The following is a 12,999-nucleotide window of genomic DNA, read 5'->3' on the forward strand; positions in this document are numbered from 1 at the left end:
TGGCTTTGCTTCCTAAGTGATGATTATAAGTACATAGATATAGAGGTGATGTGCTCTGGGTTATTATCCTTTTAATGATCAAGACAGATTCTGTTTGCCATAGTCTGAGTGGATAAGTCTTCTCCAAAAGTAGACTTTTTTTTTGGACTGTATTCTTCACCATCTTCATTTCTTATACTCTCAAAGCTTTAATACCCTAAACCTCATTCCTATCCTAGCAGGCGAGCAATCTGTCCCAGTGTTCGTTTCCTATTCCTGAGGCTTGTCATTGTCAGATGACCCATGAAAACCTTTAAGAGAAGCTGAGTACACTGGCTCTAGGAGAGCTGATCAGAGTAATGACCAGATCCTGAAACTGTCTTAAAAAAAATTAAACATATTCACATACGTGTGTGCACACACACAAGCTAATCAGCTGTTTTCACCCCACCAAAGGGGCTGCCAACTGCATCGGACTGACCGGTGTCTTCTCTATGCTCAGATGTGCTAAATGTTCATGGGAAGTTGCAGCTGCTGTGGTATCTCTTCCCAGAAAGCTGCCCACACCCCAACTGGCCATTCCATTGGTCACAGTTGGGTGGTAACTGGTAGTCGCTTTTCTCTGCAGCAAAAATGTTGTTTTCCATATAGCAGAGAATACTTTTTTTTTTTTGGTTTTGATTTATTGCAAGCCCTGGAAGAAAGGGGGAAAAGATTAAGGAGTAATTTAGTAAAGAGCAGAATCCTTTCTGTTGCGAATCAGTTATTGCCATATTCACTGTGACACAGGGCTTCTTGAGTGGGCGCTAGGAAGACTTGAAGAAAAGCAGTTTATTGCTTTTTTTGTGAGATTTTAATCCCATAGCTGGCAGAGGCCAGGACCAAGAGGAAAAGATCACCCTACGAGTTGTGTGGGTATGAGCAGGGGGCACTCATTAGACATCTGAAGGAGGGAGAGGATTCTGAATTGGGTGAAGAAACCACACTTCCCAGAAAAAAAATGAGGCCAGCTCGATCCAGAATCAGGTGGAGTGAATTTTATGGCCCTGGCTCTGCTGGGAGCTCCCTGTGTAACCGGGTTTTGTCACCTGCAAAAGGAACGAGCTGGAACCAGGTCCTCTCCAGCTGTGACTGTAATGGTTCCGGTCCCTTCCAGCTCTGCCATTTGCTGGTTCCCTGCTTCCACTTGTGCACAAGAGCCAGGCACGGAGCAAACACAGGTCCAGTGGGTCTGATTTTCCAGATGGAAGTCATCAGACCCTTCCTGCTTGGGAAGAAAGGGTATTATAGGCTGGGCACCCAGGCTGTCAGATACCTCTCAGAGAAGTCTGCCTGGGGCTACGTGAGAGCTCTTGCTGTGCGCAGAACACTCACAGAATCAGATTTCCAGGGCTCTGCCTCAGTGATGGCTCTGGGTGTGTAAACTTGCTGAACACAAATTCCTGTCAGTAAAGCCTGTGGTATTAAGTTGACACTGTCTGAACTGCTTAACGGTCCCTCTTTGTTCCCTTAATTGTGTTCCTGTGAAGAGGCAAAAGGAATAAGTAATACAGGCAAGTAGCTCATTGTAATGAAAGAGCTTTTAGCTTCCAGGTGGCTCTCAGTCAGTGGAGGTTCCTGCTGTGCTTAGCAGAATTTTGGAGAGACCACCATCCTGCCTTTGGAGTGGCAGCCTTGTTAACAAACAGGAGCTGCAGTCTCTCACTGAGTCTGAGGCTGCTAGAATCTGTGTTGTCTCATTAGGCTGTAACGCTGTGAGCTATGCCTCCAAGAAGCAAGATCCTACTGAATCACAAACCTGCTTTGTTTCTGGTGCGCCGTGGGACACATCAGTGAAGGAGGAGGTTTCAGTGGCACCACAGTGCCACACTTGTAGGGTCCCGTTGTTTGTTAGGTGGACTTGTGAATCCCTCTCACACCCTCGTTCATAATATATTACTTGTTCTAGCCAAACTGCTCAAGAAGAGCTTTTGTGCTTTGGTTGGCTTTCCTAATCGCCAGTCTATGATTATTCTTAATTTGCCTGTGAAACACATTGGCTTCTTAGGAGAGATGAGCTAGGATTATCCTCTAAAGCAGATATCTCCATTCTCTCTCTCAGTGTGACTGTAGCAGTAATCGTGGTGTTTCTGGCTTGGTTCGAGATGCCTGGCTCCTCTGGTACCGTGACTGGCTGTGGCCACCAGGCCCCCAGCTGAATCAAGCCGGTTGACAGGTGTAGGGGCCAGCTCTGGTCAGTCATTTCATCAGAGACACTTGGCTGCCTGGATTAGGGATTTCTCAGGAGACAGAGCTGCTTTTTCTCCACTGAAATTCCTGCTGCCTATCCACTTGCCTCTTTTCAGAACAGAGATTGGTGGAATTGATTTAAGATTGTATTTTCATAGGTGTGGTAGGAAGCCAGCTTGGGGGAAATCCTCATCTATAACCCACAGGGCCTATGAGGAAGGGCCTACAAAAATAGAGAAGGATTTACAGAATGCTTTGTTCCTAGTAAATACCAGTCAGTCAGGGTCAGTCAGAAGTCATGCTGATTCCCTCTTGAGAAGAGGGGAAGGATCCCAGCCTTGGGGTACTGTGTGAGCATATTAAGAAAGAAGCATGGAGAAAGAAGGCCTTGTGATGCATGGTGGCTAAAAACCGCTTGGGAGGTGTTACCCACAGAAAAGAGATACTGCAGAACACTGAAGAGGGAAGAGGCAGGGGAGGGGAGGATCTTGGATTTTATGGCATTTTGAAGGATGAAATGAGGGAAGGAAAGGGGAATATTTTAATCCAAGGCCATTGAGATTTGAGGTCCAGGTGCGTAGCCAGGAAAGCATTGTGATTCCCTGTGACACTTGACTTATTTACCTTCTCTTCCCCTCCGATGAAAAAGGAGCCAGTAATCTCAAATTTGTTTGACATAACCTGTCTGGGTGTTAGCCCCCCGCATGAGAAGTACCGTGGTGTTTGTTTCTCTTAGGTCTTGACTGTGAGACCCTGGATTCAGGGGAGCGCAGCCAGGGAGGAGGACGAGCATCCTTATGAGCTACTGCTGACAGCAGAGACAAAGAAGCTGGCATCCGTGGACGGAAGGACAAAAGGTAGAGCCCCCACCCCTGCTCCTGGCAGAAACAACTCTGAAAGGATTTTTTTTTTAAATTATTTATTTATTTATTTATGGCTGCGTTGGGCCTTCGTTGCTGCGCGTGGGCTTCTCATTGTGGTGGCTTCTCTTGTTGCGGAGCACGAGCTCTAGGTGCGCGGGCTTCAGTAGTTGTGGCTCGTGGGCTCTGGAGCACAGGCTCAGTAGTTGTGGCGCATGGGCTTGGTTGCTCCGCGGCATGTGGGATCTTCCCGGACCAGGGCTTGAACCCATGTCCCCTGCATTGGCAGGCGGATTCTTAACCACTGCGTCACCAGGGAAGTCCTGAAAGGATTTATTTTTTTTTTTTTTAACTTTGAGTTTATTTATTATTTATTTATTTATTTCTGGCTGTGTTGGGTCTTCGTTTCTGTGCGAGGGCTTTCTCTAGTTGCGGCAAGCGGGGGCCACTCTTCATCGCGGTGCGCGGGCCTCTCATTGTCACGGCCTCCCTTGTTGCGGAGCACAGGCTCCAGACGTGCAGGCTCAGTAATTGTGGCTCACGGGCCTAGTTGCTCCGCAGCATGTGGGATCTTCCCAGACCAGGTCTCGAACCCGTGTCCCCTGCATTGGCAGGCAGATTCTCAACCACTGCACCACCAGGGAAGCCCCTGAAAGGATTTTTAAAGTTTGTGATCCTGGGCAGAAGGAGATGATGGTGTTCCTTGGGCTGGGGAAGTTGGGTTTCAGGGCAGTCTGGGCGGTGGGTGTATTATGGCCTTTCATTTTCAATACCTTGGGCTGGAGTGGTCTTGTCACCTTTCAGCGTGTGAAGCAAGGAAAAGGTCGGGTCAGACTAGGTGAGCGCCGTGGGAGGGGAGGCTGCCAGCATTGTGGCAGAGATTGATCTGGGGTCTCAAATCACAAACCCTCAAGTTAATGTGGTGGAAAAACAAGCCCAACAAGTCATTCCCCTTGGGTTCAGGCTGCCGGCACAGACTCTGCTTTGAGTCCTGACCTCAGACTGAGACACTTCTGGGGAGGGGCCCGTGATTGGCTGCCACCCGGTAACTGGAGTGCTCTGTCGCCTTGGCCTACTTTCATTGCCTCTGCAAAATTCAGTTTCCTCCGCGAGGAGTGAGGGCTGCAGGACTGAGAACCAGCCAGGCGGTGTAAACGTGGTCCCGACAGGGGTGAGTGTGCACCGCTGGAGCATTTGGGACAACCTCTGTCTCCTAAGGAAGAACAAGAAGGGGCAGTGCAATTCCCACTGCAGTTTGAAGGAACTCCTGCGGCCTCTCCCGGCTCTCTATCGCTTGCAGGTCCCAGGTCCTTCACGGGGTATTATTACTGCTTCCTTCAGTCCTCTGACAGCCCATGGTTCAGGTAAGACTGGGGGATGCAGTGGTGTCTTTTGAAGTACGCTTTGCGAGGCCTGTCAGGGTAGGAGTGGCTAAGAGAACGTGTGCAGATGTGTCTGACACTGCAGACCTTATTTTTAATGGTCCTGTGTAAAAGGTTTCTCCTCCTTAAATGCAGAAATTTTGTGGTTATTTTCATGGTAGTTGTTTTGTTTTGATTTGTTTTAATGGTTTCCATTTGGAACTTTTTAAAAAAGTTATGATTTAGAAACAGTAAAATTCACCCTTTTTGTGTACAGTTCTCTGAGTTTTAGCAAATACAGTCATTTGACTGCCACCACAATCAAGATACAGAACAGTTTCATCACCAAAAGATTCTCCTGTGTACCTTTGTTGTCAGTCCTGCCCCCCTCCCTTACCCCGGGCAGTCACTGCGCCAATGTCTGTAGCAATGATTTTGCCTTTTCCAGAATGTCGTATAAATGGAATCATATAGTACGTACCTGAAAAGGGTTCCCAGACCCAGTTCCAGTGTGTGTGTGTGTGTGTGTGTGTGTGTGTGTGTGTATACGTCAGTGGGGTGTATGAGAATTCAACTTAATTCTGACACTATCTACCTGGGGATAGAATCAGATTCCACAGGTAAAGGGCTCAGTCCCACAAGACCACCCTCCGCTTCAGAGGCAGATCACAAGCCCAGGTTAACATCTGTGCTTCTGACCAACTGGCTACAAATTGGAGGCTCCAGTGACTCCCTCCAACTCGGGATGCCAGTTGCAAGTCCAGGTTGTTACCTGGACTTCTGACTGACTAGCTATAAATCAGAGGTTCCCACGACCCTCTTCTCAGGTTCAATTGATTTGCTAGAATGCCTCACAGAACTCAGGAAAACCCATTTACTCACTAGATTACCGATTTATTATAAAAGGATATTAAAGGATACAAATCAACAGCCACATGAAGAGATACATAGGGCGAGGTCCCGAACAGAGCTTCTGTACTCCTGGAGCTTGGGGCCTGGCACGGTGGCATGCAGAAGTGTTCTGGTTTCCCCCATGTGGAAGCTCTTGGAAAAAAATAGGGACCAAAAAGCTGTCTTTTTTGGTTTTTATGGAGGCTTCATTGCACAGTCATGATTGACTAAATCATCTGCCAATGGCATTGATTCAACCTCAAACCCCCTCTCCCTTCCCTGGGAAATCAGGGGATGGGACCGAAAGTTCCAACCCTCTGATCACATGATTGGTTCTCCTGGCAAGCAGCCCCCACCCTGGGGTGGTATCCAAAAGTCACCTTCAGGGAATTCCTTGGTGGTCCAGTGGTTAGGACTTTCACTGCTGTGGCCTGGGTTCAATCCCTGGTCGGGGAACCAAGATCCCACAAGCTGCGCAGCACGGCCAAAAACCAACCAACCAACCAACCAACCAACTAACCAAAAGTCACCTTCATTAACAGCTTATCAATCAGAAAATTCCTTGGGTTTGGGGAACTGTAAGCCAGGAACTATGAATGAAGACCCAGTGTATCTGAGAAATACATTTTGGTCATCCGAATGGCCAAATATATATATATATTTCCTATAAATCACAATATTCCAGTACCCTTTTGAGTCTGGTCCCTTTCACTTAGCATAATTCATTTGAGACTCATACTTGTTGAGTGTATCAGTAATTTGTTCCTTTTCATTTCTGAGTAGTATTCCATTGTATGGACATACCACAGTTTGTCCATTCTCTAGTTGAGGGCCATTTGGGCCATTTACAGTTTTCGGCAATTGCAAATAAAGCTACTGTAAACGTTTACATAGAGGTTTTTGTGTGAACATAGGTTTCATTTCTCTTGGGTAAATGCAAGAAATGAAATTGCTGGATCCTATATAAATACATGCTTAACTTTATAAGAAACTGCCAAACCATTTTCCAGAATGGTTCTACCATTTTACATTCCTATCAGGATTACAATTGCTGTGTGTGCTCCCCAGCACTTAATATTGTCAGTATTTAAAAATTTTAGCCATTCTAATAGGTGTGTAGTGATATTTCGTTCTGGATTTAATTTGCATTTCCCTAATGACTAATGATGTTGAGCATCTATTAATGTGATTCTTTGCCATCCTTGTATCTAATCAAGTTGCCATTTCAAGATCTTTTGCTCATCAAAAAAATTGGGTTGTTTATTATTATTGAGTTGTAAAGATTCTTTATATATTTTGGATATAAGTTTTTTATCAGATATATTATTTTCTCCTAGTCTGTGATTTGTCTTTTTATTCCCTTAACAGTGTCTTTTGAAGAGCAGAGTTTCTTAATTTTGATGAAGTTCGATTAATCCTTTTTTTCATAGATAAGGTCACAAATATTTTTTCCTATATTTTTTCTATAAATTTTATAGCTTTAGGTATACATTTAGATCTATGATTCATTTTGAGTTAATTTTTTTATATGGTGTGTGGTATGGGTAGCGATTTATTTTTTTGCACATGAATATCCAGTTGTTTTAGCACTATTTGTTGAAAAGACTGTCCTTTCTCCATGGAATTGCCTTTGCTACTTTGTTATACTCTTTTTCAGAATTGTTTTAGGTATTCTAGTTCTTTTATCTTTCCAGACAAAATTTTAGAATCAGCTTATTTATTTCTACAAAAAGTCCTGAGGGGTTTTTCTTGGAATTTTGTGTTGAGTCTCTATAGCAGTTTGGGAAGAATTGATATCTTAACTGTATTAAGTCTTCCAATCATGTTGGTGGATTTTTAATTAAAACTTTAAAGAGAGTGGAGTGGAGCATTGATGCCTACTCTAGTTGTTTAGTAATAATCATACTGAAATTAACCCTTGAAGAACAAGTTCTCAGTTTATTTAATGCTCTGTTTGAAAGTGGTCTTAGTGAGGGAAGAATCTTTAGTATCATGGAGGAGTGAGATTCTAATTCTTTCTTTCAAAGGCTTGATCTGGAACCCCTACAGGATAGCTGGCTCAGCCTTTGAAAGCAAGGAAAGGGGAAACTTTCCTAGATGAACTTCATAAATGGGGCCAAGTGCCCTTGATAGGAATTTTCTATCCTCAGGTTAAGAAATCTCCAGGTTAAGGAGAGAACTACCAAGGAGGATTTCTGACCTCACATCTCATCCTCATTTGCTTTGGTTTCTTCCAGCTCTGCAGCATTGGACTAACTGTTGAGAGTGGGCAGTAGGGGAAACAGATTTAATTGCACCACAGCATGGGAGGTGTGCCTGCCTCCAGGCTAGCTGCTTAGATCACTCAAAGAGCTTTCAGACAAAGGAGTTGAGACATTAAATATGAAAATAGGCTCTGCCGATTTCTCAGTAGCCTGGAAGAAATGCCTGCTAGGATTGGTAAAAGTGAGGCAAGTCAGCAGATGTTGTCGCATGTTAGTACATATTAAATTTTGCCTGCTTTTCCACTAATGTCATTATCTTAGGCAGCTTTTATGAATTAATTCATCAGTTTTCAAAAAGGCCATGTTAATGAGACTACCAGAGCTCTCAGCTCCTCCTTTATAATTGAGGCAACTACAATGTGAGGGCTGGGATAGGAGATTTTTTTTTAATTACATTTTAAAATTACATTCATTTTAGCTCACTGGAAAGAAAAATTTCAAATAATAGAAAAGTGAATACACACAAAATGCTCAGATTCTTCTCACCTCTCTGCTACTCACAGTTGCCATTGGTGGCCATAGTTTGAAAGTATGCTGTATGCTTCAGGCCCTTTGCTATCTTAATATAAAAGTGACCATGTGAGATTTTGTTTGTTTTTTAACCTAAAATAGGATCATATTTTACAAACTATTTTGCAGACTTTTTTTTTTTACAATTTACCTTGTTCATAGATCATAAATACAGTTTTGTCACAGTCCTAAAATCTACCTTATTCTTTTAAAATTTTCGTTAAATATCCCATAACTCATTTTTTTATTCTCTAGCTGATGTATGTTTAAGTTGTCTTCAGTATTATTTCTGTTATAATTTATGCTGCTGTGGACATTCCATACAGACATTCTTACATGCTTATACGAGTATTTCTCTAAAAGACATTGATAGAAAGTAGAATTAGCAGGTCAAAGTGTAGGTACATGTCTAGATCTAATTGGTGGAGCCACATGGCCCTTCCTTAATGGTGAACGAGCATGCTCTTGTCCCTATACCTTTACTAACATGGAATATTATCACTTTTTAATGCTTTTCACCATGGTAAGCAAAAAAAGTGACTTTAGAATTTGGCATTTGCCTGATCTAGTGAAACTGAGCACCTTATCTTATTGATTAGTATTATATATTTAGTCTATGAGTTGCCTATCTTTTTCCTTTCCATTTTTCTACTTAGAAACTAATGGTAGTAGAAATACTTTGCATAAATACCGATAATATTTGACCAGAGTGGCACTCAGAGGAAAGTTTTTATCCTTAAATTCATTTGTTAAAAAATAAGAAAGACTGAAACTTAACCAAAAGAAAGTATCAGAGAGGAATTAATAAAGATAAAAGCAGATAGTACACATCACCTACTTTATGGTATGCATGTACACCTCAGTTAAACACAGAAAGAAAAAAAGGAAAACAAAGAATGAAATTAAAAAACAAAAAAAGCAATAGACTTGAATATTGCAATGAAAACTTGTGTTTTTTAAAATATCTCGACATTTCTGATCAAGAAAAGGGAAATACAACATGTAGGAATAATATAAGAAATATATAACCATAAATGCAGAGATTTTAAAAATAAATAGAAAGAATTTATAAGAATAAATTTTTTTATTTGGTTAGTTAGAAGTTGCTACCATCCTCCTGGGATGAATTGTCTGGGTGAGTTATTGGTCCATCACAATGACTAGTTGAGGAAGGGTTACTACTGGCATTCAGTGCCCAGTGACCAGGAACCCTAAGCATCTTGCACCATGCAGGACAAACCTTCACAGTGAAAAATCTTCCCACCCAGAAATGCCATTTGTGTCTGTAGAAATGACAAAAACTGACAGAAGGAGAAAGCTTTAATAGATCTGTGAAGTAGAAAGCCCATCTCCCCTCTCCCACAAAGGCACTAGGCCCAGATGGTTTTATGACAGTTTTATCCGACTAGATATTCCTCCGTTATTTCAATTGTTTCCAATGTAGAAAAAGTCTTCTGAAATCTTTATACAGGACTAGCATAGCAGAGCAATGTTTTGTGTATCACTTATTTCTCTATAGTGTTTAACTCTTTGCCCACTGGACATTGGGGGCCTGCTACTGCTCAGAGAAACAGTGGACAACTTTCCAGGTTTGCTAGCAAATAGGAAAGTAGCCAGGAGCTCTAAAAGTCATTGTTCTCTCTGGTGCTTTTCTGCAGCATCCACTAATAGTGCTTAGGTCCAGGTGAAGTGGTTACTTAACTTAGGACAGTGATGCATGATTATCTGAAGACAGTGATATATGTGGACTCTTTGGCACACAGCTACACTTTGGAGGTTTTAAGAAGCAGTTAAATCAGTATTCCTGAGAGCTGTGCATTTAGGTCCACGTGAAGTTTGTGCACGAGTATGAAGACCTCAGTCTTCTTGGAGGGGAGGAAAATGTTATTTTAGCTTCTCCCTCTACTCCCACATCCAAAGGGCTGCCAACTTCTGAGCCTTCGGGGAATTCTATAGTGTGAGTTTTGGCTTTTCCCTTTGGCAGCTTGGGATTGAGTTTTCTTGGGGGTGCTTTCATTTGCACATCTTTTAGAAGGAGGCCCACTTTTACTATTAGTTTAGTAATAAGACTTTGGGAAGAAGATTTAAATAAGTACCTGTATTCAGTCCACCGTCTTTGCCGGGAAGTCCAGGCTAGATATTCTTGGTAGAGTCCAAGGTATAAATTTGGGTGCTTTTCCCAAAGGCAAAAAATGTAAATGAGAGAGTTTAACAATTAAGCCTCATCTTCAGCAGCTTCCTCTTCTCTCACCCCTTGCATTAGAGGAGCCCTACTATATAACTGTCGTGCTCTTATCAATTTATATTTCTGAGTTGGAATAGTTTACTTTTCTTTCCATTATAGAACAAGTTAGAACTTTGTCAGCTATGCATCTATATTTTCTTTCACCAAATGTATCGACAGCCATTATATACAATATGTATACATGAGACATAAGTAAAATAATCATAAAAGGGCAGAATATGTTAAATTCATGTAAAGTGGTATAAAAGTAATTTCAGAGTTCAAAGAGGAATAAATAATGTCAGTGTAAGAGATCAGGGATGGCTTTATGAAAGAAGTGCATTTGAGCTGAACCCAAAAACAGAGAATTGTACTTGATCGGCAGAAATAAGGAGGAAAGAGAGGGCCTTCCAGGCAGAGGGAGTGGCATAAATAACAGTAAGATGACAGAAGACGATAGCATGTTTGGAGAATGGAAAATAATCTAGTCCTCGAACAAAGGACTAGTCGTAGAATATTGGATCTCAAAAGGCAGTCTTTATTCCAAAGACCATGAAGTATTGTTGAAGCTTTTTGAATGAGGTGACAGGATAGAAGCCACACTTTAAGTACAATCGTCACTTGGTATCCTCAGGGGATTTGTTCCAGGATACCCCCAGATACCAAAATCCTCAGACGCTCAAGTCCCTTATATAAAATGACATAGTTTTCATATATAACCTACCTGTATCCTCCTGGATACTTTAAATCATCTCTAGATTACTTCTAATACCTAATACAATGTAAATGCTATATAAGTACGATAGTTGCTGGCACATGGTAAATTCAAGTTTTTCTTTTTGGAACTTCCTGGAATTTTTTTTTTCTGAATATTTTCAATATGTGATTGGTTGAATCAACAGATGCAGAACCCATGGATATGGAGCGCTGACTGTTTGTATAATTGTAGAATCTTAGATTGCAGTTGGGAGAGACTGGAGTCAGGAATACCCTGAAGTCAAGAGACTTCAAGGAATCTCTTGAAGGAAATTGGAGCCCAAACTAGGGGGATAATAGAAAGTGATAGGAAGGAGAATATGGATAGCAGAGGTTTTGAAGAGGTAGCATTAACAGGATCTTACAACCAAGTATGGATGAAAGAGGAGGAGAGAGTATTGAGGATGATTCTAAGGTTTTGAGCCTGGTTAATTGGGGAAATATTGTGCAACTAACAGAAATAGGGAATTGAAGGAGGGGCGCATTTGAGGAAATACGTCAAGTTCAGTTTTGGATAGGTTAAGTTTGAGATGTTTCAGGTACCAGAATATCCAGCTAAAAATACTCCATAAGCACTTGGAAATGTGGGTCTGATGTTCAAGAGAGATGTAATGATTAGAAATACAGATTCATGAATCATCCACATTGAGGTGATGGATAACGTAAGAGAAAATCAATTGCTGAGGGAAAGACTAGAGAGATTGAAGAGGTCAAGAATAGAACTTACTTTTAGAGGAAAATAAAGGAAAAACATGGGAAGATAACCAGGATAATGCAGTGTCTTAGAAGCCAACACGGAACTTCCAAAAACCCCCAAATCACTGTGGTTTAAACAAGATAGAAGTCCAGAAGTAAGGAGTCCAGGGCTAGTATGGCAGTTCATGATGGTCAAGGACCCGGTCTCCTTCTGCCGTCTCATAGTTCAGGATGACTGTTCAAGTTCAAGCTATCAGCACAGGCCAGAGGAAAGGAGAGAAGAAGAGTACTTTCAAGACAGTTCTCAGAAGTTGCACATACCACTCTCACTTATAAAACCCATTGACCAGAGCTTGGTCACATGGCTACACCTAGCCACAAAGATGAGAAATGTAGTCTGTATTCTAGGTGGCTGTGAGCCAATCTAAAAAAAAAATCCCATGACCAAGGAAGGAGAGAGTGCATACTGGGGACAACTGGTAAACAGTTTCAAATGATACAGAAAGAGCTAGAAGGATAAAGACTAGAAAAAGGATTGGGCAATTGACCATTGGTAAATCCTAGATGGGGAGATACTTCTCTGAGGCAATTGGGAAGAGATGAAATTATCCCCAGATTTTGACATCATGTTGAAAATAGTTCAGGAAGTTTGATCTAAACCTTCTCAGGAAATTGGTGCGATTATCCTCCAAGAGTATAGGTGCTATGGGAAAGATGACGATTAGAAAAGAGTGGCAGAGGCGAGAAATCGATCTTATGGCGATGTCATAGTTTTCAAGAAGTGAATAAAAGGACGGCTGAGCCTGGTAGTCAGGCTCACGTTTGAATTCCTGTCTACCACTTCTTGGCTGGTGGCCTTGAGGAAGCCATTTAACCTCTTTAAGCCTCAGTTTCTACAGGTAAAGTAGGGATACAAATTCTTCCCTCATGGTTGCTGTGACTATTAAAAAAGGACATGCTTTAGCACAGTGTCCGGCACAGAAGAACTAGTACCTAATACTTGGTAGCTATTGGAAGACAGCTGAGTTAAATACATTGGTAGAGGACTCAGTCAGTTGTTTCTTGAGTATTCAGCAGGGCTCAACATTCCAGCAACTGGAGAAGAGAAAGCAAATGGTTGTGAATACCCAGTGTTGGAACTGGCAGAAGATCAAGGGAAACAGAGATGGCAAGTGTGCTATTAAATCAGGCACGGTTAAATATCATGGCTGGTTGGAAACTGATCCAGG

At 42.0% G+C, this 12,999-nt stretch overlaps 1 protein-coding gene across 8 annotated transcripts in view; it reads left to right on the top strand.

The window, feature by feature from the left end:
• ANKS1A (ankyrin repeat and sterile alpha motif domain containing 1A) overlaps window positions 1-12,999 on the top strand; it is a 185,719-nt gene that overhangs the window by 90,564 nt on the left and 82,156 nt on the right. For all 8 annotated transcript variants that reach the window (XM_057554558.1, XM_057554555.1, XM_057554556.1 and 5 more), the window contains one exon: window positions 2,945-3,065. In XM_057554558.1, the coding sequence (XP_057410541.1) occupies window positions 2,945-3,065 (121 nt within the window). The remainder of the gene's footprint in view (window positions 1-2,944; window positions 3,066-12,999) is intronic.

This window comes from Balaenoptera acutorostrata, chromosome 10 (assembly GCF_949987535.1).
Source record: "Balaenoptera acutorostrata chromosome 10, mBalAcu1.1, whole genome shotgun sequence".
Classification (NCBI taxonomy): Eukaryota; Metazoa; Chordata; class Mammalia; order Artiodactyla; family Balaenopteridae; genus Balaenoptera; species Balaenoptera acutorostrata.